Source organism: Gracilinanus agilis, chromosome 4, assembly GCF_016433145.1.
Source record: "Gracilinanus agilis isolate LMUSP501 chromosome 4, AgileGrace, whole genome shotgun sequence".
Lineage (NCBI taxonomy): Eukaryota > Metazoa > Chordata > Mammalia > Didelphimorphia > Didelphidae > Gracilinanus > Gracilinanus agilis.
This window is the reverse complement of record NC_058133.1, coordinates 438,417,929-438,443,327: the sequence shown is the minus strand read 5'-3', so window position 1 is coordinate 438,443,327 and position 25,399 is coordinate 438,417,929. Positions and strand designations below refer to the sequence as shown.

Sequence of the window (25,399 nt, the reverse complement as noted above, 5' to 3'; positions counted from 1 at the left end):
CACCCAGCACCCCAACCCTGAGTGCCTCGACATGCTCGGACCCTGCAGCTGGAACGAAGGAGGAAGGAAGTGGGGGAGGGGGGAGTAGAGGAAGAGAGATGTCAGTGGAGCAGGCGGGCCACTCACCCCCTCCATCCCCCACCTGTCGCCCCAAAGCTGAGCCCAGCCCCATCTCCCTACTCACCAAGGAGCTCCTCGCCCCTCCCGCCGCCCCCGTACATTACAGCCTTAGAGACCACCCTTCCCTCCTTCTTTGCCCCCTCCGCTGCATCCCAATGGCCCCGAGTCCAATCTAGCTCTACATCCACGGCTCTTACCTGCTCGGGCCACCGCGCCACCCTTCTACCCCCGGCACACCCCGGTCATCTTGATGGGGGCGGCCATCTTAAGTGAGGGCAGAGCCGTGGCTTCACAGCGCCCTCCTACCGCGGCCGCGAGCGCCATCTTAGACCCTGGCAGGAAAGGAGGAGAAAAAAAAAATCCACCCACTCCACCTGGGCATCAGGCCCCGCTCCTGTCTCTATTCTACCAATGAAGAAGAAGATCTCCGTGGGTCAGAGGCCAATGGGAAGAAAGGAAATCGTGGCGTGCAGGACCGAGGGGGCGGGAGATTCCTGGATTGCGAGCTTGGCAGGGACCTGGGTGTTGGCCCTTGCTGAAGCCCTGGGGCTTATTTCTCCGAAGCTGCAGGGAGCATCCCAAGGATACCCAGCCCAGTAAATGGAGAGGCCGCTCCCTCCCCTTCTTCAGCACCCCGACAGTGCAGAATATGCCACGGTTCTCCAGGAGTTTGCGTGTGTCAGAGGGCATCAACTCCTTTTTTTAAGGAAGGTTGTGATTTCTTGGGTGCATTGAATTCCCAATGTAGAAGCACTTTCCAACGATACACATTGGTAATTCCTCTCTAAATTAGAGTTGCATAAATTAGAGGAATGGTTTGACCATGATTGTGTTCAAGGGCAGCGCTTGAACCCACATCTTCCCAACAACTTCAATAGAGCCTTTATATAACCAAACCCCATGGAGGCCACCAATTCAACTCTCCATCTCATATAGACTTGCAACAAATATTTATTAAGCCAGTACTAAGTGTCAGGTACTGCTAAGCGGTAGGGGTACCAAGAAATCTGGGCAGGTGGGATGGGGAGGGGAGACTGATCTCTGGAGCTAGCCATCCAACAGGAGAGGCAACATGCAAACAATTATGTACAAATAAAATATATAAGTTACTTTTGGGGCAGTCAACAGAGAAAGGCACAAGCATTAAGAGGGACCAGGAAAGGCTGTTTGCAGAAGGTGCCAAGTTAGCTGAGATTTGAAGAAAACCGGGAAATGGAAATGAGGAAGAGAATTCCAAGCATGTGGGACAGACAGGGAAGATCCCAAGAGTTGGGAGTTGGATTGCCTTTCCAATAAGTAGTGACAGCATCAATTTCTACCCCAGGACTTTATATATAGCTATAGGGCAGGCCTATTTCCAGAATGTGTAAAAATCAATTTACTTCTCTTGTTTGTATGGAGGGAGGTAGAGTGGAGTTGGGTGTGAGAAGAATATAGGAGTAGTTAGAAAATATAGGAACTTCCTTTGGGACAATGCCATTCTTTTTAGTGCTCAACCCTTCTTCTGCAGAAGAACCCATAAGAAAGCAGGATAATAGAGTCCTAGGAGTCCTCACTCCCAAAACTTTTCTCTATCCCTCCTCCCAAAGTCTATTTGGTCCTGTAAAGGTGCCTTTGAGCTAATTTATTAGAGATTGTGACACTACCTATAGATTGCCTAGATCATCACTTGCTTTTCCCACTGAATGTCACATATATGTCAGGTTATATGTTAAGGCCAGAACGTGAGCCCTGGCCCTGCAAAAAAATTCTGATCCCCAAGTAATTCCTAAGCACAGGATCTCACCCCATAGTCAGTTTGGTGTACTCTGCTGACTCAGGCTCTGCTGACCAGCTACAACTGGCAGCAGATTAGATAATCAAGTGACTCCAAGACCTTTAACCTTTAAAACTTCTACAATCCCCCAATCAACCCTTCTCCCAGTCTCTCCCTCCAAAGCCATTCATTTGGTAGAGGTGAGTATAGCAACCCTCATCATTTTGTTTGGGGGCTGGGCAAGTCACTGATTATCCATCCCCAAGAAGGACACACATTCTGGCCTTCCAAATTTCATTATATATTAACCTGGAAAAAAGACAAAAACAACCATCTCTACCCTCTGACCTCAAAGCTCAGATATTCCCATCCTCCAGTCCTCATTTCTGTACCTAAGTTTATCGACCTCCTACTTGACCTCCACCCCTTCTGCTCTTAAAAATTACAGGTTAGGGAAGAGGGAGAAATGGTCTCCTCAACAAGAGATGACAAAACTGAGACCCAGGAGCCTAATGGGACACATGAAAGGCCTTCCAGAGGATGATTTAGGAGTTCTGAGCCCATTCTACCTTTCTAATCTTCTTACAGTCTACTGTATTCCAAATATTCTGATATCTTTGCCTTGGTTGATATTCTCCAGACCTGGAATTAGTTCCTTCCCTACCTCTCAGTCTTAGAATCCCTGACTTCTAGGAAGATGCAGCTCACTTCCTGGAGGAGACTTTTCCTGGTCCTAATATCTGACAATGCCATCCCTTCAAGTTACTTTCTATTTATATTGAATACATAAGAGATTCACACACATACACATCCATTAGAATGTGAGCATCTAGAGCACAGAGACTATTTCTTTTTCCTTCATATCCTCAACTCTTAGTACAGCACCCATATAACATGAGAAACATGAATGCTTAATAAATTCTTATTGATCAATTGATTCTGGTCTTCTGTGTCTTTAAACGCGAGGACTCCCCCCAGTTCCCTTGAGGATAGATCTAAATCAGTCTCTCAGACTCCCAATTGCCCCTCCTCACTTCTCCTATCACTGTTATCTGTTTACCCTAACTATGATCCCTGACCCATTGGGTATTGCCACAAACTAGGTCACCTGATGGAAGGGGGAGGGAAGTAGGCAGGTATATAAACCTTATCTTCCTGGGCAGATTTCCACAGCCAACGACTGACTTAGACAAGGTAGGGTGAAACCTGTGTGGCAGTGTCTATGGGGGCTTTGGGCTATGATCCAGGGAAGGTAAGGGAATGAAATGGGCAGAAGGGCTGGAGAGACATCTGAGGAGAGACCCTAAAGGGTTGACCCAGGACTATAGCTGCCCATTTCTTTTCAACCTCCTTTCCAATCCTTATGTCCCTAAACCATAGGACACTAACCTGCCATCACCATGAAGCTGCTTGCCCTGACTGTGCTGCTCCTGACCATCTGCAGCTTGGAAGGTTTGTGTTGGGGACAAGGGCAACAGGGATCAGAAGTAGCAAACCATGCAGTGGTCTGTCCTCTGGTACAGTTGTGACTAGTTAAGGGGTCGAAGGAAGGAAATACCTTAAATCTTTCTCTATTCCCCATAATCTAGGAACCTGGTTCTTTAGAGAAAAAAGGAACCAAATACTTGGATCTTGGCTAAATTTATGGAGAGGATGGCTTTGAACTAAACACCTGGATTGAGCCTAAATTTAGTATGTATTTGTCTAGGAGCCCTGGTTCGAAGAGAGGCAAAAGATCAGGGGGTACAGGACATCTTCTCTCAGTACTTCCAGAAGCTGACTGATATTGGCAAGGATCTAGCAGAGAAGGTTAAAGCCCCAGAAGTGCAGACTCAAGTCCAGTAAGCATGGGGGGAAAAATGGTCATTGGGGAGTGGGGAGCAATGGAAGGTTGGGGAGTGGGAATTATGGTTGAGGAAACTGTGGGGCTGGGATTGGGGGTAGTATCCTTTAGTAACTCCCATTGCCATCCAGCACCTCTTGATTATGGAGTTGAACAGCAGGAATGTACACACCAGACTTCATTAGTATGATTCTAAAAGGGTTCTCTCTCTCTCTCTCTCTCTCTCTCTCTCTCTCTCTCTCTCTCTCTCTTTCCAAAGATAGACTAGAATTTGGTGATCTGGGTCAGCCTGCCTGACACAGCCATACATTCCCCCCTCGTCTTCCCCCTTTCCCATACCCCACCCCACTTCCTATCCCCCATACACATTAATTCTTGTCTTCTTTCATTCCTAGGCAATATTTTAAGAAGTCACAAGAACAAGTGATTCCACTGGCCCAGAAGGCCCTGACAGACACGATGTCCTTTTTCAGCTCTCTTGTGGAGGCCGGCAAGAAGGATGCCAGCCAGTAGAATTTTTCCTATCCCCTGCTTACCTTTGAACATACATATTATATAACTTCAGCCCAACCTCCCCAACCCTTTCAGACCAGTTCTTTAGCTGCCCTTTCCTTCCCACTCCCTGAACATCTCCTATTTTCTACAATAAATGCTACGTGAGCCATGCTGTGTGTCTGATAAATTTTTGAGATCTCAAATAGACAAAGGGGCATACAATGGGGGAGGAAAGAAGAGCAAAGGCATAAGGGAGTTAGGGGTGCCTTCAAAGAGAAATGGAGCATTAGGATTTGTTTTCTTTTTTCTATGCAATTAATGATTTAAGTTGGGAGGAGGTAGGGGGAAACCTAACCCAATGAGGGGCATTAAGGAGTAAAAGGACAAAATTGAGTCCAAACTCAAATCCTTCTGCAGGATGGAAGGAGAATATCATGGGAGGGGACAGGAGCTCACTTGGGAGCCTAGCTAAGAGTATCTCCCTGAGGAGCTTTGAGTCATCAGATGAATCTCTAGAATGAGGATGGGAGGGTGAAACACACAAATTACCTGTGAAGAAATAACAAAATTTCCAAAGGTCCCCAGAACCTATGCAACCTCCAAAATCCCACCCTCCACAAAAAATAACCTGATATTTACTCAACATGTTTCCTCCCTACCCATTCATCCATCCTTACCCAATTCTTTAACCCCTTCCTTCATTTTGTCATCACTTTCCTGAGGAAGGTCAAACTCTACCTCATTTCTGTCCTAGGGCCACTGGTGTAGCTATCATAGGGCCTAATACAGAACTGATAAGATTTAAAATTTTGGGTTCCAGGGCAGAAGAGAATATTTTTTTCCAGAAACAACCCCAATTTACCTTTAAAACAAATATTTCCACTAGCCTCCATTTTTATCTAATAACCTTGCCTCCTCTGCTTAGAAATGTTATTGTCTCTCAGATAACAGGGTTCAGTCTCCTCTGGTGCTTTTATGACCCTTCACCAACTAAATTCACTCTTTTGCTGAAATCTTATCAGGGGGAAAGGAAGGTAATGGAAAGAATGGGAATCTGAGTACCTAGGTTGGTGCTCTGTATCCTTTTTCTGAGTTTATTAGAAACCATGTGACTTTGGGAAATCACTCTTTGTCAAGAGAAGTCAGTTTCCTCATACTTCAATTTCCTCATTTTCAAATTGACAATACTTAGCCTTCGTACCTCATGGCACAGAACAGGAGTTCACTGAAGGCCTAAGTAGGAGCATGTATTTGCCAGATAGTATTGTAAGCAAAAAAAGCATGAAGGATTCAAAGAGCTCTGGGTGGCACTGTGAATAGACCATTGGGCTTGGAGTCAGGGAAACCCGAGTTCAAATTTAGCCTCTGACACTAGCTATGTGACTTTGGGCAAGTTTTATATATCTATACATGTATATGTATACATATGCACACACATATATATACATGTAAAACACGACATATATTATCTATATAATATTTATATAGTACCTACTATGTGCCAGGCACTACTATGTGCAAATTGTGCAAATTGCTTTACAAATGTTATATTATTTGATCCTCACAATAATATCCTTTCAATATTATATTCCCATTTTGCAGTTAAGGAAACCAAGGCAAACAAAAATTAAGTGATTTACCCAAAGACCCATAGCTAGTATATGAAGCTGGATTTGAACTCACATCTTCCTTGAAACAAATCAGTGAGACAGCAATGAATTTTTATCCCCATTTTACTGATGAGGAAACTGAGGTACAGAATGGTTAACCTACTTGTCCAGGTATATACAATTAGTAAGAGTCAGTCAGGAACAGAATCCAGGTGTCCAGCCTCTAAAACCTGTTCTCTCTTCACTATACCCTGCTTCCTCTTTCAGGTCCCTAAATTTTGAGTGTTATTGCTAAGGGGAATAACCAAGTCTTTCTAAAATCCATTACCCAGTGCACTGACAGAGGTAGAATGCTGTGGGTGATGGATGGACCATGAGACTAACTCAGGATGGTATTTATATCCTCTAAGCTGCCTAATATTGTACTACCCGGATCCAAAACTTCTACTCTCCAGTCAGGCTTATGGTTTGATGATAGACCTTTTAGATCCCGATCATGGTCACTATTCAACATCCAGCAGAAAAGAAAACTCCAGGCAATGGTGGCTTTATCAGGAGACAAGTCCTGCCCCTTCCGCATCCCACAATCAATAGAAGAAAGGTGAGACAAAGATGTGGACAACACAGACAAGGAGTAGGAGACTCTTTAATAAGAAGGGATGGTCAGGGATCAGTATGTGAATGTTAATGAGGGTCAGTGACATCTTTGTAGATTCATGGGGGCAGGGATAGTAACATGAGCAAGTGGAATCGTCTATTAATAAAAAGAGGCAAAGCCAGATGGTTATCAGAGAAGTGAAGTTACATCATAGTAACAAGGAGGATGGGCATATTTTATGTGTTGATTTTAATCGCAAAGGTCAGGGCAAAAAAGGGTGCTCAGGTGGCAGTGGGGGCTGGGATTGAGACTTGAGACTTGAAGTGACCATAGGGGCTCTGGCCTTAGTTCTTCCTCTACTGTGGAGGTTTTTCATATTTCAGTGTCTCATAAGTCTCTTGGGTCCGGGAACTCAGGCCCTAGGACAGCAAATTAGAGGTTCATTAAGGGACCAATACAATCAATCCCACCCAAACTCAACTGCTCTTTCCCCAAACCCTCTACTTCCAAAATAACCTTGGCCTTCCCAGAACCCTCCCTGTCAGGTACCCTTAACTATACCAATTTCCCCAACAGTTTCACTTTCCCCATTATTTTCAAAATTCTCACTTTCTTAAAAGGACCCTTTAACCCATTCCTATGGCAAGCAGTAATAGCAAGGATCACTAAATATCACTTACTGTGTAGACTTCCTCAGATTTCTGTGAAAAGAAAGAGCATAGAGTCATCAAGGGATTGAGACCTCAGGATGCATTCCCACCCCTTTATGACCCATGGGGAAATTGGGCATCTTGGTATGGGGGATTCTCCAGCTCATAGGGAGCTCCCAACTCCTTTTACTAAGGTGGGGTAACCACGCCAGACTCTAAAGACTTCATTGTAAAGGGACTTCACTCTCATTGGAAAGCACTCAAAGATCAGAGCTGCAGTGAACCAGCCCTTGTGTAGACAAGACATGGATTTGCACTTAAGCATTCAGATACCCCATGTTGGAGGGGACCCACAAGGATATCTTCCTCAAACAAGCACAACCACCTCCACCTTATCCTCATATGCCTGCCACATCTGGTTGCTAGTCTTGTCTTGAGAAATATCAAGAGCTCCAGTGATATCCATGGATACTTTTTCCCTACAGAATCTTTGAGTCTTCAGATGGAGGCTTCCAGCTTCACTGAAAGCTGAGGATCAGCAAAGGCAATAAAATAGCTCCTGGGCACTAAAGGGGTGAAGGATTGTGGAGTTGGTCCATACCTCATATCGAGCTGCTGCCTTTCGCATCTGGATCTGAAGCAAGGGGAAAAGAAAGCCATCAGTGTAGAAAAACATGTCCTCCTCTACATGGCCACAAATGCCTTTCCTTCTCCTTTTCCCCACCCACCCCAGCATTCCTACCCCATCCTGTGGCCCTCAGTACCTTGAGGCGGCAGTAGAGGAGAGTGAGGACAATGCCATAGATAAACAGCACAGCATCCAGAATGTAACAGAGCTGGGGTTCAGACAGAGCCTCTGAAAAGGGAAAGAGAGAGGTTAAGGGGTCAAAGGGGGAAGACAGAGGGTGTTGAGGGGAGGAGCAGAGGGAAGAGAAGAGAAGGGAGGCTTTCTCCTTCTCTAATAGCATACAAGTGGAGTCAAGATGGCGATTTAGAAACAGCAAAAATCAGTTTCTCTGTGAGTACTCTTTCACACCAATCAAAAACAAAGAGCTTCAAGGAAGACAGAAAACCAACTCTAACAGCATACAAGCCTCGTTTATCAATTTCTCTAGTATCTCAAAATGGGCTGGGGAATTGGGAAGTGAACCTTTGATATGGTTGATGAGCTTTCCGTTCTCTCTCTATTCTTGGCTTTTTGAAAGACTGCTTCTTTTTGTTTCTTCTCCCGGACTACTCCTTTGGCAATTCATCTTCCTCTTTTCATACTCTAAATATGGAAGTCTCCTCATTTCTGTTCTGGGTCATTTGGTATCTGGTAATATAAATGCTAGTTATTATTACCATGACTATTATCTTTGTTTCTCTCTTGGTAGTCTCATTCATTTCCATGGCTTCATTTTACAAATGAAGTTTTCTTGAAGCTTTTTTTGTCTTTTCATTATAATTATTTCCCAATAAGATGCGCATCCTGTTGAGTCTTCCTTTGTAACAAAAACAAAAACAATCATCCAAGACCACTGAACAGTGTGGTATAGTGTCAAGAGTGCTAGGTCTCTAGTCTTTGAACCTAAATTCAAATTCTAGCCCTGCCACTTACAATTTCTGTGATCTTTGGCAAATTCCTTAACCTCTCTCTCTGGGTTTCATTTTCCTCCTCTGTAAAATAAGGGGGTCTTTTAAATGATTTCTGAGGTACCTTCCAGCTCTAAATCTGTGATTAAGCTTGATAGGATGTACGATATTATATACCCTCAGTGTGTTCCATCTATTCTCCACATCAAAGTTAATTAATTCAAATTTTAAAAATCAGAGTTCAATAGTTTTCTCACTGTTTATGTCATTCTCTTAGTTTATTTCACTCTGTGTCAGTTCAAACTAGTCTTCCCATTCCTCTAAATTCCTTAATTCATATTTTCCATTACATTCAGGTACCACCAGCTGTTCCCCAATACTGGCATCCCTTTTGCTTCTAGTTTTTGTTGTTGTTGATGCAAAAAGTTAAACTACGAATATTTGGTATATACAGGGCCTTTTACTCTTTAGGGTATATGTCTTGATTTCTTTTATCATCTCTATATAGATGACTCCCAAATCTAAATGTACATACAATTGATTAAAACAACTTTCTAGTTATTGTAATAAATTTTTTTGAATTGTTGGATGATAGAACTTTTTTTGCTTTTTAAAAAATTTAATACATTATAACCAAGATCAAATTGCTTACCACCTCCAGGAGGGGGCAGGGAAGAGGGGTCAGAGAGACAATTGGGATCCTATAACCAGAAAATGTTTGTGGAAAATTATTACATGTAATTTGGATAGTCAAGGGATATGAATAGGCAGTTTTCAGATGAAGAAATCAAAACTATCAATAAACACATGAAAAAGTGTTCTAAATCTCTCCTGATCAGAGAAATGCAAATCAAAACAACTATGAGGTATTACCTTATACCTAGCAGATTGGCCAATATGGCAGTAAAGGGAAATCATAAATGTTGGAGGGGATGTGGCAAAATTGAGACACCAATGCATTGCTGGTGGAGTTGTGAATTGATCCAACCATTCTGAAAGGCAATTTGGAATTATTCTCAAAGGGGATAAAAGACTACATAACCCAGTGGAATTGCTTGTCAGCTCCTGGAGTGGGAAGGAAAGAGGGGAGGGAGAGCACATGAATCATGTAACCATGAAAAAATACTTTTAAAAAATAAAGAGAGAAAAAAATTTTAAACATGTAATTTGGAAAATAAAATATCTTCTAAAAAATTAAACACAATCTCTTTTACTCTCAGTGACTTTAATGACAACCCACACATAATGGTGTGTGTGCATGGCCATTTGTTTGCAATGTGTAAAATATAAGTGTGAAGACCAATCTGCTATATAACTCACAGGTAGGTGATTACACACACACACACACACACACACACACACACACACACACACCCCTATTGAAAACTCACAGACAAATGAGTGTCTTTTAGTGGCTTATAAGGAAACCAGGATGTTTAGAGGTTAAAAAAAAAAAAAAGAATTTGAATTGGTTCTCCATTTTGAGGGCACCTGCTTAACTTGCTGCTTTCAAACTATATTATCTATTCCCAATTTCTCCCTTGAATTTTAGCTTTAAATTCTTAAGATAGGGCTGGATATCTCTAGATGAATGTTTTTTCTGCATTTCAAACTCAGTATGTCCAAAGTCGAACTCATTGCCTTTCTCCCCTAAATTGCCCTTCCTTTGAACTTCTCTATTTCTGTTGATGACATCATTAGCCTTCCAGTCAACCAAACTGAAAAACCCCAGTCATCATTAACCCTTTTTCTCCCTTTCAAGTGTCCTCTAAGGTTCCTTCTAGCTATAAATCCAAGATCTTATGAATATCAATTATCAAATGTTATTGACTCTGATTCCATAATATTTCTTTCATAAGGGCAGGGTCACAGCGATACCAAACATCTCAGCCCTGGTACAGTTATTGGATCAAAACACACTTATTAGGTATGATGAAAAACTTGATTATGGACATAAGTCCATTTAAAACCATTAAGCTAGTGGAAAATGAAGATTCAAGTGAGAAATAAGAGAGGAGAGAGTATTCCAGCCAAATCCTTGAGAAGATCCACAAATGTGAAGGATCCCAGCATAGCATACCCTACATAGAGCACATAAGCATATACTCTGGGGCTGCGATCCCAGACTTCAATTCACACTGGTAGGTTGGGGCTCCGCAGTAAGGTTTGTCCCATACTTGTTCCTTCAGGGTTAGGTTCCTGCAGCAAGGGTAGCCTTGTGGGGTGGGAGTGATTCCTAATACCTTCTCCATGGGGCCTTTCCTTATGCTTGTTAGTTGTTATCAATTAGTTAAATAAACTCAATTAGCTTTTAGAATTATGCATTCACCATGGGACTATAGTTGGTGCAAAACATTCTCCCCAAAATCTGACATGTTCTTCTAACAGTACATGCAAAATCCATGAGAAAGTGGGACCAAGCTAGAGCTCAAGGTGTAGAAAAGCAGTTACATAGGCCATAGAAGTCCTTTTGATGGAGTAGGAAGATATTCCCCTTACGGGTGGGATAGCTTTTCTGCTAGCCTATTTGTAGAACTTTGATTAATTTTTAATTTTTTTTATTTTTATTTTGAATATTTTTCCCCTACTTAAATATTTCATGTCTTTTCCCTCTCCCCCAAACCTCTCTACTCCTCCTTAGCCGACTCACAATTCCACTGGGTTTTACATGTATCAGGTTTTTTTTATCTTTAATTTTTTATTTTGAATATTTTCCCATAGTTACATATTTCATGTTCTCTTTGTAGAACTTTGAATCTGTTTTCCTTTTCTCTCCTAGCATGTCCTTAATTCCTAATATAAACACTGTCATAAGCTGTTTTAGGGACACTCCTAGGATGTCAATGAAAAAGTCCAAATCTCCCTCAAGTTCCCAAAGTCCTCCTCCAACCAAAGAGAGTAGAAGTGGAGGGAAGGAGACTGAGGCCAAGATTCTCTACTGTCCCCTAACTGATTCCTTCTCAGGGGTTTGGCTAGTAAACTTTCTCCTTGCCAGTGGCTCACTCAAACCCCTCGAGTTCTAAACTAGTTCCTGGTTTTATATATCCTTTTCTCCCAGAGCATAACCAAGTTCATTAGCCATTCCCAGCTTACCTAGAGATGTGTCTAGACCTTGTTGTCACCTAGTAAACAATCAAGATGTGTTCTGAGCTAAGTGGATTATGAGCTCCTTGGTCTCTTTTTGTATCCCCAGTGCTTAGCACAGTCCTTGGCACATAGTAGGTCCTAAATAAATGTTTACTGACTGACCAAAATATAACAGGAGCAAGTGGGGTGAGGAAATTTTGACCCCACCCTTATGCATATATCTGTAAGGTGTTGCCCTTTTCACATGTGAACATTTTAGTTGCTAAAAGGGACAGAATAATAATATTTGTTTAGAAAAACTTGGGAAAAAGTGGTTTAAATTTTTTTTCTAAACAAAAGTCTGTTTTCATTCTCTCCTATTTCACTTCCTCCCAATGAGAAAAAAATAAAAACAAAATCCTCATAACAAATATACGTAGTCAAGCAAAGCAAATTCATACATTGGCCATGTCCCCCAAATATGTGTCTCACTATGCACCTCTCTCTGAAAAAATATACTAAGAGGACCTGTTTGAAGGCAGAAAACATTGGAAATGATAGAAACAATGATAACTAGGCACTGTGATCTGTGAGCTCATTAGCTGACAAGCATTTGTTTTCAGAGGGATTTTTTTGTTTAATTTTTAAAATTTTTCCCCATGGTTACATGATTCTTGTTATCTCCTTCCCCTTTTCCCTTCCCCCTCCAGAAGCTGACAAGCAATTCTGCTGGGTTACACATGTGTTATCACTCAAAATCCATTTCCATATTTTTCATTTTTGTAATAGAGTTATCTTTTGAAATCAAAACTCCAAATCATATACCCATATAACCAAGAGATAAATCAAATGTTTTGCTATGGATTTCTAGACCTACATTTCTTTTTCTATATGTGGAGAGCGTTCTTCCTCATAAGTCCCACAGAGTGGTCTTGGATCATTGCATTGCTTTTAGTAGCAAAGTCAATGGTCATTTGATGGTCCCACAATGTATCAGTCTCTGTGTACAATGTTCTCTTGGTTCTGCTCATTTAACTTAGCATCGGTTCATGGAGGTCTTTCCAGTTTATATGGAAATCAAGCAGTTCATCATTCCTTATAGCACAATAGTATTCCATCATCATCATATTCCACAATTTGTTCAGCCATTCCCCAATTGATGGACATCCCCTCATTTTCCAATTTTTTTGCTATCACAAAGAGCGCGACTATAAATATTTTCATACAAACATTTTTTTAAAATCTCTTTTGGGTACAAACCTAGTAGTAACATTGCTGGAACAAAGGGCATGCAGTCTTTTAAAGCCCTTTGGGAATAATTCCAAATTGCTTTCCAGAGTGGTTGGATCAATTGACAACTATACCAGCAATACATTAGTGTCCTAATTTTTTCACATCCCCTCCAACATTTATTATTTTCCTTTACTGTCATATTGGCCAATCTCCTATATGTGAGGTGGTACCTCAGAGTTGTTTTGATTTGCATTTCTCTAATCAGGTGGGGTTTAGAATACTTTTTCAACTATGTTGGTAGTTTTGATTTCTTCATCTGAAAACTGCCTGTTCATATCCCGTGACCATTTGTCAATTGGGGAATGACTTGATTTCTTGTACATTTTACTTAGTTTCTTATAAATTTGAGAAATTGGACCATTGTCAGAGTTTTTGTCATAAAAAATTTTTTTCCCAATTTGTTGCTTACCTTCTAATTTTGATTTCATTGGTTTTGTTTGTACAAAAAAAATTGTATTTAATAGAATCAAAATTATTCATTTTACATCTTGTAATGTTCTCTATATCTTGCTTGGTCTTAAATTCTTCCCTTTCCCATAGATCTGAAATGTATACTATTCTATGTTCCCCTAATTTACTTATAATTTCCCTCTTTATATTTAGGTCATTTACCCATTTTGAATTTCTTGGTATATAGTATGAGATATTGATCTAAACATAATTTTTCCCATACTGTTTTCTAATTTTCCAAGCAGTTTTTGTCAAATAGTGGATTCTTGTCCCAAAAGCTGGGATCTTTGGGTTTATCAAACACTAACTTGCTGAGGTCATTTACCTCAAGTCTATTCCATTGATTCACCCTTCTATCTCTTAACCTAGTATCATATTGTTTTGATGACCACTACTTTATAGTACACCTAAAGATTTGGTACTACTAGGCTACCATCCTTCACATTTTTTATTAGTTCCCTTGATATTCTTGATCTTTTGTTTTTCCAGATGAACTTTGTTATAAATTTTTCTGATTCTATAAAAAAGTTTTTTGGTAGTTTGATAGGTATTACACTGAATAAGTAATTAATTTAGGTAGGATTATAATTTTTATTATATTAGCTCATCCTACCCATGAGTAATTAATGTTTTTCCAATTGTTTAGATCTATTTTTATTTGTGTGAAAAGTGTTTTATAGTTCTGTTCATATAGTTCCTGAGTTTGTCTTGGCAAATAGATTCCCAAATATTTTATATTGTCTAGTCTACGTGATTTTTTTTTTATTTTAAACCCTTAACTTCTGTGTATTGACTTGTAGGTGGAAGATTGGTAAGGGTAGGCAATGGGGGTCAAGTGACTTGCCCAGGGTCACACAGCTGGGAAGTGTCTGAGACCAGATTTGAACCTAGGACCTCCTGTCTCTAGGCTCTAGCGTGATTTTAAATGGAGTTTCTCTTTCTAACTCTTGCTGCTGAGTTTTGTTGGAAATATATAGAAATGTTGATGATTCATGTGGGTTTATTTTGTATCCTGCAACTTTGCTAAAGTTATTAATTACTTCCACTAGCTTTTTGGTTGATTCTCTAGGATTTTTTAAGTAGGCCATCATATCATCTGCAAAGAGTGACAGTTTAGTTTCCTCACTGCCTACTTTAATCCCTTCAATTTCTTTTTCTTCTCTAATTGCTGCCACTAGCATTTCTAATACAATATTAAATAGTAGTGGTGATAATGGGCATCCTTGCTTCACTCCTGATCTTACTGAAAAGGCTTATAACTTACCCCCATTGCAGATGATACTTGCTGATGATTTTAGTTATATACTGTTTATTATTTTTAGGAAAGGTCCTTCTATTCCTATACTTTCTAGTGTTTTCAATAAAAATGGGTGTTTTGTTTTGTGAAAAGGCTTTTTCTGCATCTATTGAGATAATCATGTGATTTCTGTTAGTTTGGTTGTTGAAATGGTAATTATGTGAATGGTTTTCCTAATATTAAACAATCCTTGTATTCCTGGTATAAATCCCACCTGGTCATAGTAAATAATCCTTGTGTTAACTTGCTATAGTCTCTTTGCTAGTATTTCATTTAAGATTTTTGTATCTATGTTCATTAAGGAGATTGGAAGGTAGTTTTATTTCTCTGTTTTTGGTCTTCCTTGCTCGGGAATCAGTACCATATTTGTTTCATAAAAAGAATTGGGTAAGACTCCATGCTCTATCTTTAAACAAGTTCTCTCATGCACTTCTCTGAGACTTTTTCTCTAGTCTCCACAACAGCCTGGGGTGGGGGGAGCCAAGATGAAAGATATGGGGCAGTCACCCAGCCAAACTCTCTCAATGTTTCACTCCAAACAACTTTAAAATAGTACCTCAAATGAGTTTGGAGTGGCAAAGCCAACAAAAGTTTGGAGTGAGATATTTTTCTGGCCTAAATTTTGAATTTAATTTCCTGCCCTAAGATTAAGAAGTTGGCAGGAGAAGTCTAAATCATTGGGGTGGAGGCCTGTTCAGAACCCACGAACGTTGTGGTAGCAACACTAGCAGTGGCAACAGCAGCAGCTTCAGGAACATTCTTTCAGAGATGGTAAGAAGATTGGACATCTGGTCAGAAAGAGATTATGGGGCTACCCTTTACTGACATTGCATACTGCTGGAATGTGACTAGAACTCTCTTGCTCATATATAGTTCTAGAACACAGTTCTAGGGCAAAAAGGAGCAACAGTACTTGTGGCTCCAGGAGCTTAGAAGCTCTTGCTGGGTAAAGACCATAGTGCAGACCAGTAAATCAGTGACCACACCTCTCACTGGATCACATCACCTTGGAAGCACTGAAAATTTTTAACTACCCAGGACTAGTTTTAAAAACAATAGAACAAAAAAACCTGATGCTTGAAACAGTGCCTCCCCATCCCAAAGTGAACAGATTCTAACTTTAACATAAAGTTTAAAATAGAAAAATAAGCTGAAAAAAATGAAAAAACATCAACAACAAAAAAGGAACTTGACCATAAAAAGCTAGGGATAGGGAAGACCAAGACACAAGGTCAAAAGGAGACAATAATATGAAAACAGCTACCAAAAAAGCCTCAAAATAAAACACTAATCGAACCAAAGCCCAACAAGAATTCTTAGAAGAGTTAAAGAAAAAGATAAGAGTAGTAGAAGAAAAATTAGGAAGACAAATGAGAGTGATACAAGAAAATTATGAAAAGAGAATTAATAGCTTGGTAAAGGGGGCTCAAAAAATACTGAAGAGGGGGCAGCTGGGTAGCTCAGTGGATTGAGAGCCAGGCCTAGAGACGGGAGGTCCTAGGTTCAAATCTGGTCTCAGACACTTCTCAGCTGTGTGACCCTGGGCAAGTCACTTGACCCCCATTGCCTACCCTTACCACTCTTCTGCCTTGGAGCCAATACACAGTATTGACTCCAAGACGGAAGGTAAGGGTTTAATAAAAAAAAAAAATAAAAAATAAAAAAATACTGAAGAAAATAACTTAAAAAAGTAGAATTGAGTTATTTTATCCAATTATATGCTAACAAATCTGACAACTTAAGTGAGATGGATAAATATTAATAAAAATATAAATTGCCTAGATTTATAGAAGATAAAATGGAATTTTTAAGCAATCCTACCTCAGAAAAAGAAATTCAAGAAACCATTAATGAACTCCTTAAGAAAAGATCCCCAGGGTCAGACAGATTTATAAATGAATTCTACCAAACATTTAAAGGACAATTAATACCAATAATATATCAACTATTTGGAAAAATAGATGAAAAAGACATCCAACCAAACTCCTTTTAAAACAAAAATATGTTATAGATACCTAAACCAGTAAAGCAAAAGCAAAAAAATAAAACTATAGACCAATTTTGCTAATGAATATTGATGCAAAAAAATTTTAATAAAATACTAGTAAGGACATTACAGTAACATATCACCAAGATCATACACTATGACCAGGTAGAATTTATACCAAAAATGAAGGACTTGATCAATATTAGGAAAACCATTTAGCATAATTGACTCCATCAGTAACAAAACCAAAAGAAATCATCTGATTATCTCAATAGATGCAGAAAAAACCTTTGACAAAATATAACATCCAATCCTATTAAAAAACACTAGAAAGCACAGGAATTAATGAAGCTTTCCTTAAATGATAAATCGTATCTGTCTAAAACCATCAGCAAACATTATCTGTAATGGAGATAAACTAGATGGCTTTCCAATCAGAGCAGGGGTGAAACAAGGAAGCCTATTATTACTATAATTATTCAGTATTGTGCTAGAAATTCTATATATAACGATATGAGAAGAAAAAGAAATTAGAATAGGCAATGAAGAAGCAAAATTATTACTCTTTGCAGATGACATGATGCTATACTTAGAGAATCCTAAAGTTTCAACTAAAAAACTAGTTGAAATAATTAACAGCTTTAGCAAAGTTGCAGGATATAAAATAAACTCACATAAATCATCAGCATTTCTTTATATTACCAAAAAAGCCCAGTCACAAGAAATAGAAAAAGAAATTCCATTTAAATTAACTTAAATTATTTATGTATTAGTATTTATATAATTAATATTATATACTGTAATTATTATGTAATATAATAGTAAATAAATAAATTTATTTAATTAAATAAATTAGCTAAATTTTTGCCAAGACAAACCCAGGAATTATACGAACAGAAGTATAAAACACTTTTCACACAAATAAAGTCATAAGCAATTGTAGAAATATTAATTGCTCATTACTAGGCCAAGCCAATATAATAAAAATTAAAATTTTACATAAATTAATCTACTTATTCAGTGTGATACCAATCGAATTGCCCAAAAATCATTTCCTAGAACTAGAAAAAAAATAACAAAATGCATCTGAAAGAACAAAAGATCAAGAATATCAAGGGAATAAATGAAAAAAAAGTGAAAGAAGGTGGCCTGGAAGTACCATATCTCAAACTATATTATAAAGCTGTAATCATCAAAAACAATTTCGTACTAGCTAAGAGACACTTCATTAGATCAATGGAATAGATTATCTACACAATACATATTGGCAAATGACCACAGTTTAGTCTTTGAAAAACCAAAAGATCCAAGCTTTCACTATTTGACAAAAACTTCTGGGAAAACTGGAAAAAGGTATGGCAGAGACTGGGTACAGAGTAACATTTCACACTGAGTACCAACATAAGGTCAAAAGGTACTCATAATTTAGACATAAAGGGTGCCACCATAAGCAAATTAGGAGAGCATAGAATAGTCTACCTTTCAAAGCTAAGAGTAAAGGAAGAATTTATGACCAAACAATAAACAGAAATCATTATAGGATATAAAATGAATAACTGTGATTGCATTGAACTGAAAAGTTTTTGTATAAACAAAACCAATGGAGTCAAGATTAGAAGAAAAGGAGAAAGCTGGGGAAATTTTTTTTTTTGCAGCAAGCATTTCTGATAAAGCCCTTTTTTTCAAATATATGGAGAACTGAGTCCAATTTATAAGAACACAAGTCATTCCCCAATTAATAAATGGTCAAAGGATATGAACAAGCCATTTTCAGATGAAGAAATCAAGGTGATAGTCATATGAAAAAGTGCTCTAACTTGCTCTTGATTAGAGAAATGCAAATTAAAACAACTCTGAGGTACCCCTCCCACCTATTAAATTGGTTAATATGACAGAAAAATAGATGTTGGAGGGTATGTGGCAAAATTGAAACACTAATGCACTGCTGATAGAGTTGTGAACGGATCCAACCATTCTGGAGAAAGATTTGGAACTATGCTCAAATTTAAATTTGTGCATACCAGATTGACTCAGAGTGGGTAAATGACTTAAATATAAAGAGGGAAATAATAAAAAATTAGATGAACATATACCTGTCAGATCTATGGGAAAGGAAGGAATTTAAGACCAAGCAGGAGATAGAGAACACTACAAAATATAAAATAAATAATTTTTATTATATTAAATTTTAAAGTTTCCATAGAAACAAAATCAACGTAACCAAAATTAGAAGGGAAGCAACAAATTGGGGAAAAATTATTAAAACAAAAACCTCTGATGAAGGTCTAATTTCTCAAACTTATAAGGAACTAAGTCAATTGTACAAAAAAATCAAGCCATTCCCCAAATGGTCAAGAGATATGAACAGGCAGTTTTCAGATTAAAGAAATAAAAATTATCAATAAACACATGAAAAAGTGTTCTAAATCTCTCATAATTAGAGAAATGCAAATCAAAACAATGCTGAGGTACCACCTCACACCTAGTAGATTGGCCAATATGACAGCAAAGGAAAATAATAAACATTGGAGGGGATTTGGCAAAATTGGGACACTAATGCCTTGCTGGTGGAGTTGTGAATTAAGCCAGCCATTCTGGAAGGCAATTTGGAATTTATACCCAAAGGACTTTAAAAGAATGCATACTCTTTGATCCAGCAATACCACTGCTGGGTTTGTACCCCAAAGAGATAATAAGGAAAAATACTTGTACAAAAATATTCATAGCTGTGCTCTTTGTGGTGGCAAAAAAATTGATAAATGAGGGGGTCATTAACTGGGAATGGCTGAACAAATTGTGGTATATGATGGTGATAGAATGCTATTGTGCTATAAGGATTGATGATCTGGAGGCTTTCCATATGAACTGGGAGAACCTCAATGAACTGATGCAAAGTGAAATGAGCAGTATCAGAAGAACATTGTACACAGAAAGTAAAACATTGTGGAAAAAAATCCAGTGTAATAAACCTTGTTACTAGTAGCAATGCAACAAGCCAGGACACTCCTAAAGGACTTATGTAAAAGAACGCTATCCATATTGAGAGAAAGAACTATGGGAGTAGAAATGCAAAAGCAAAATATATGACATCACTTATCACATGTATATATGGGTATGTGATTTGGGGACTAGTCTTTTAAAAAATCATTCTATAGTAAAAATGAAAAATATGAAAATAGGTATCAAGTGGCAACATTTGTACAATCCAGTGAAATTGCTTGTTGGCTCTCTGGGAGCAGGGAGGAAAGAGGGGAGGGAAAGAAAATGAATCATATGTACATGGAAAAATATTCAAGAAATTAAATAAAATTTAAAAATAAAATAAAATTGTGCATATCCTTTGATCTAGCAATACTATTACTAGGCCTAAATCTCAAAAAGATTTTTTAAAAGGGAAAGAACCTGTCTGTATAAGAATATTTATAGCAGCTCTTTGGCTATGAAAAATTAGAAATTGAGGGAATGACTATCAATAGCAAAATAGCTGAGCAACTGTGATATATGATTGTAATAGATTACTATTATACTATAAGAAATAACGAAAAGAATAATTCCAGAAAAAAAACTGGGAAGACCTACATGAACTGATACAAAGTGAAGGGAACAGAACCAGGAGAACATTGTACATNCCATTTAAATTAACTTAAATTATTTATGTATTAGTATTTATATAATTAATATTATATACTGTAATTATTATGTAATATAATAGTAAATAAATAAATTTATTTAATTAAATAAATTAGCTAAATTTTTGCCAAGACAAACCCAGGAATTATACGAACAGAAGTATAAAACACTTTTCACACAAATAAAGTCATAAGCAATTGTAGAAATATTAATTGCTCATTACTAGGCCAAGCCAATATAATAAAAATTAAAATTTTACATAAATTAATCTACTTATTCAGTGTGATACCAATCGAATTGCCCAAAAATCATTTCCTAGAACTAGAAAAAAAATAACAAAATGCATCTGAAAGAACAAAAGATCAAGAATATCAAGGGAATAAATGAAAAAAAAGTGAAAGAAGGTGGCCTGGAAGTACCATATCTCAAACTATATTATAAAGCTGTAATCATCAAAAACAATTTCGTACTAGCTAAGAGACACTTCATTAGATCAATGGAATAGATTATCTACACAATACATATTGGCAAATGACCACAGTTTAGTCTTTGAAAAACCAAAAGATCCAAGCTTTCACTATTTGACAAAAACTTCTGGGAAAACTGGAAAAAGGTATGGCAGAGACTGGGTACAGAGTAACATTTCACACTGAGTACCAACATAAGGTCAAAAGGTACTCATAATTTAGACATAAAGGGTGCCACCATAAGCAAATTAGGAGAGCATAGAATAGTCTACCTTTCAAAGCTAAGAGTAAAGGAAGAATTTATGACCAAACAATAAACAGAAATCATTATAGGATATAAAATGAATAACTGTGATTGCATTGAACTGAAAAGTTTTTGTATAAACAAAACCAATGGAGTCAAGATTAGAAGAAAAGGAGAAAGCTGGGGAAATTTTTTTTTTTGCAGCAAGCATTTCTGATAAAGCCCTTTTTTTCAAATATATGGAGAACTGAGTCCAATTTATAAGAACACAAGTCATTCCCCAATTAATAAATGGTCAAAGGATATGAACAAGCCATTTTCAGATGAAGAAATCAAGGTGATAGTCATATGAAAAAGTGCTCTAACTTGCTCTTGATTAGAGAAATGCAAATTAAAACAACTCTGAGGTACCCCTCCCACCTATTAAATTGGTTAATATGACAGAAAAATAGATGTTGGAGGGTATGTGGCAAAATTGAAACACTAATGCACTGCTGATAGAGTTGTGAACGGATCCAACCATTCTGGAGAAAGATTTGGAACTATGCTCAAATTTAAATTTGTGCATACCAGATTGACTCAGAGTGGGTAAATGACTTAAATATAAAGAGGGAAATAATAAAAAATTAGATGAACATATACCTGTCAGATCTATGGGAAAGGAAGGAATTTAAGACCAAGCAGGAGATAGAGAACACTACAAAATATAAAATAAATAATTTTTATTATATTAAATTTTAAAGTTTCCATAGAAACAAAATCAACGTAACCAAAATTAGAAGGGAAGCAACAAATTGGGGAAAAATTATTAAAACAAAAACCTCTGATGAAGGTCTAATTTCTCAAACTTATAAGGAACTAAGTCAATTGTACAAAAAAATCAAGCCATTCCCCAAATGGTCAAGAGATATGAACAGGCAGTTTTCAGATTAAAGAAATAAAAATTATCAATAAACACATGAAAAAGTGTTCTAAATCTCTCATAATTAGAGAAATGCAAATCAAAACAATGCTGAGGTACCACCTCACACCTAGTAGATTGGCCAATATGACAGCAAAGGAAAATAATAAACATTGGAGGGGATTTGGCAAAATTGGGACACTAATGCCTTGCTGGTGGAGTTGTGAATTAAGCCAGCCATTCTGGAAGGCAATTTGGAATTTATACCCAAAGGACTTTAAAAGAATGCATACTCTTTGATCCAGCAATACCACTGCTGGGTTTGTACCCCAAAGAGATAATAAGGAAAAATACTTGTACAAAAATATTCATAGCTGTGCTCTTTGTGGTGGCAAAAAAATTGATAAATGAGGGGGTCATTAACTGGGAATGGCTGAACAAATTGTGGTATATGATGGTGATAGAATGCTATTGTGCTATAAGGATTGATGATCTGGAGGCTTTCCATATGAACTGGGAGAACCTCAATGAACTGATGCAAAGTGAAATGAGCAGTATCAGAAGAACATTGTACACAGAAAGTAAAACATTGTGGAAAAAAATCCAGTGTAATAAACCTTGTTACTAGTAGCAATGCAACAAGCCAGGACACTCCTAAAGGACTTATGTAAAAGAACGCTATCCATATTGAGAGAAAGAACTATGGGAGTAGAAATGCAAAAGCAAAATATATGACATCACTTATCACATGTATATATGGGTATGTGATTTGGGGACTAGTCTTTTAAAAAATCATTCTATAGTAAAAATGAAAAATATGAAAATAGGTATCAAGTGGCAACATTTGTACAATCCAGTGAAATTGCTTGTTGGCTCTCTGGGAGCAGGGAGGAAAGAGGGGAGGGAAAGAAAATGAATCATATGTACATGGAAAAATATTCAAGAAATTAAATAAAATTTAAAAATAAAATAAAATTGTGCATATCCTTTGATCTAGCAATACTATTACTAGGCCTAAATCTCAAAAAGATTTTTTAAAAGGGAAAGAACCTGTCTGTATAAGAATATTTATAGCAGCTCTTTGGCTATGAAAAATTAGAAATTGAGGGAATGACTATCAATAGCAAAATAGCTGAGCAACTGTGATATATGATTGTAATAGATTACTATTATACTATAAGAAATAACGAAAAGAATAATTCCAGAAAAAAAACTGGGAAGACCTACATGAACTGATACAAAGTGAAGGGAACAGAACCAGGAGAACATTGTACATAGTAACAACAATATTATATGATAAGCATTTATGAATGATTTAGCTATTCTTAGCAACACAGGGATCTAAGATAATCTTCAAGAATTCATGATGAAAAATGCCTTCTTTCTCCAGAGAAAGAACTTGATGAAGTAAGAATGCAGAACAAAACATTATATTTATTTCTTCATTTTTCTTTTGTTTTTTGAATTCTCTTTCACAAAATGACTGATATGGAAAACTTTTACACTATATACATGTAAAATCTATATCAGATTGCTGACCATTTTAGGGAAGAGAGAAGATAATGAGGGAGAGGGTGAGAATTTGGTTCAAATTTTTAAAAAAAGTTTAAAATTACTTTTCATTGAGAAAACAATAAAATATTCATTTTTTTAAAAAATCAGAATTAGTCTGAGGGATTTATGGAAAAGAATGCTACCCACATTCAGAGGAAGAACTACCAGAGTAGAAACACAGAAAAAAAACAACTGCTTGAACACATGGGTTGATATGGTCACAATTTAGATGTAGACTCTTAATGACCACCCTAAAACAATTATCAATAATATGGAAATAGGTCTTGAGTGATGACACAGGAAGAAACCAGTGTAAATGCACATTGGCTACTGGGGGGTGGGGGATGGGGGGTGGAGGGAGAGAGAGCAAGAACATGAATCATGTAACCATGGAAAAAATTTTTTCTAAAAAAAAAAAAGCAGAATTGGCCAAATGGCAAAAGAGACATAAAAACCCATTGTACAGAACCCCTTAAAAAACAGAATTTAGGAGCAGCTGGGTAGCTCAGTGGATTGAGAGTCAGGCCTAGAGACGGGAGGCCCTAGGTTCAAATCTGGCTTCAGACACTTCCCAGCTGTGTGACCCTGGGCAAGTCACTTGACCCCCATTGCCCACCCTTATCACTCTTCTACCTAGGAGCCAATACACAGAAGTCAAGGGTTTAAAAAAACAAAACAAAACAATGTACCAGAAGGAAAAGGAGGCACAAAATCTCACCAAAGACAATAATTCTTTAAAAATTAGATTTGGGCAAATGGAAGTTAATGACTCCATGAAACATCAAGAAACAACAAAGCAAAGTCTAAAGAAGGCAAAAATAGAAGAAAATGTTAAATGTCCTATAAGGAAAACAACTGATATGGAAAATAGATAAAGGAAAGAAAAAAATGTAGCCCTTATCTTCTGTCTAAATATCAGTTCAAAGGTGGAAGAGCAATAAGAGCTAAGAAATTGGAGTTAAATGACTTTCCCAAGGTCTCACAGTCAGGAAATAGCTGAGGCCAGATTTGGACAAACAACCTTTCATCTCCAGGCCTGGCTCCCTATCCAGTGAGCCACCTAGCTTCCCCAAGGAGAGAAAATTTAAGAATTATTGGACTACTTGAAAGCCATAATAAATAAAGAGGCAAGACGTCATATTTCAAGAAATTATTAAGGTAAATTTCCCCAATATCTTAGATTTAAAAGGGTAAAATAGAAATTGAAAGAACCCACTGATCATTCCTGAGATGCCAAAATGAAAGCTTCCAGGAATATTATAGTCAAATTCCAGAGCTTCTAGGTCAAAGAGAAAATTCCTTGAGTAGCCAGAAAGAAACAATTCAAATATTGTGGAGCCACAGTCAAGATCACACAAATTTTAGCATTCTCCAAATTAAACGAGAGGAGGGCATGGAATATATTCTGGAAAGCAAAGGAACTAAGAACCAAGAACAGTCAACCCAGCAAAACAGCTGAATCCTTTAGAGGAAAAAAAATGAATATTTAATGAAATAGAGGACTTGCAAATATTTTTGATGAAAAGAAAAGAACAGAAAATTTGACATTCAAACATAAGATTCAAGAAAAGCATAAAAAGCTAAACATGAAAGGACCTCAATAAAGTTAAACTGTGTATATTCCTATATGGGAAGATGATATCTATATCTCCTAAGAACTTCATTACTCTTAGAGCAATTAAAAGGAGTTTACATAGACAAGGCATGGTTGTGAGTCAATTATGCTGGAATGATCTCAAAAAAAAATAAAGGTATGAGAAAGAGGGAACTACTGGGAGAAAGGGGAAGGAAGAGGTAGAAAGGACAATTTTCTAATATAAAAGAGGCATATGAGGAAGAGCTTTACCAGTGGAAGGGAATATA

General features: G+C 37.5%; 2 protein-coding genes across 3 annotated transcripts in view; one reads left to right on the top strand and one right to left on the bottom strand.

Annotated features, from left to right (window-relative positions):
* The first annotated feature begins 3,046 nt into the window (after window positions 1–3,046).
* Window positions 3,047–4,384, top strand: APOA2 (apolipoprotein A2). Of its 2 annotated transcripts, XM_044675838.1 has the most exons (4): window positions 3,047–3,070; window positions 3,257–3,328; window positions 3,585–3,717; window positions 4,115–4,384. In XM_044675838.1, exons 2-4 carry the CDS (start codon window positions 3,277–3,279, stop codon window positions 4,230–4,232), a joined length of 303 nt encoding a protein of 100 aa, XP_044531773.1. In that variant the 5' UTR covers window positions 3,047–3,070; window positions 3,257–3,276; the 3' UTR covers window positions 4,233–4,384. The 2 variants fall into 2 exon arrangements, with proteins under 2 accessions (XP_044531773.1, XP_044531774.1); XM_044675839.1 differs by lacking the exon at window positions 3,047–3,070 and having other exon boundaries at window positions 3,161–3,328.
* Window positions 4,385–6,448: 2,064 nt separating this feature from the next.
* The window catches only part of FCER1G (Fc fragment of IgE receptor Ig), a 32,308-nt gene continuing 13,357 nt past the window's right edge, over window positions 6,449–25,399 (bottom strand). Inside the window, exons 2-5 of the mRNA XM_044675837.1 lie at window positions 7,837–7,928; window positions 7,674–7,706; window positions 7,103–7,123; window positions 6,449–6,841 (exon numbers count right to left, since the gene is read on the bottom strand). Coding sequence (XP_044531772.1) covers window positions 6,779–6,841; window positions 7,103–7,123; window positions 7,674–7,706; window positions 7,837–7,928 — 209 coding nt within the window. The 3' untranslated portion in view covers window positions 6,449–6,778. The remainder of the gene's footprint in view (window positions 6,842–7,102; window positions 7,124–7,673; window positions 7,707–7,836; window positions 7,929–25,399) is intronic.

Excerpts from the sequence above, each read along its gene's own strand:
- APOA2 (XM_044675838.1), top strand. The coding sequence starts at position 3,277 with ATGAAGCTGCTTGCCCTGACTGTGCTGCTCCTGACCATCTGCAGCTTG. Across the intron at positions 3,329-3,584 it reads GACCATCTGCAGCTTGGAAG|GAGCCCTGGTTCGAAGAGAG; the intron begins GTTTGTGTTGGG and ends GTATTTGTCTAG. Across the intron at positions 3,718-4,114 it reads GAAGTGCAGACTCAAGTCCA|GCAATATTTTAAGAAGTCAC; the intron begins GTAAGCATGGGG and ends TTTCATTCCTAG.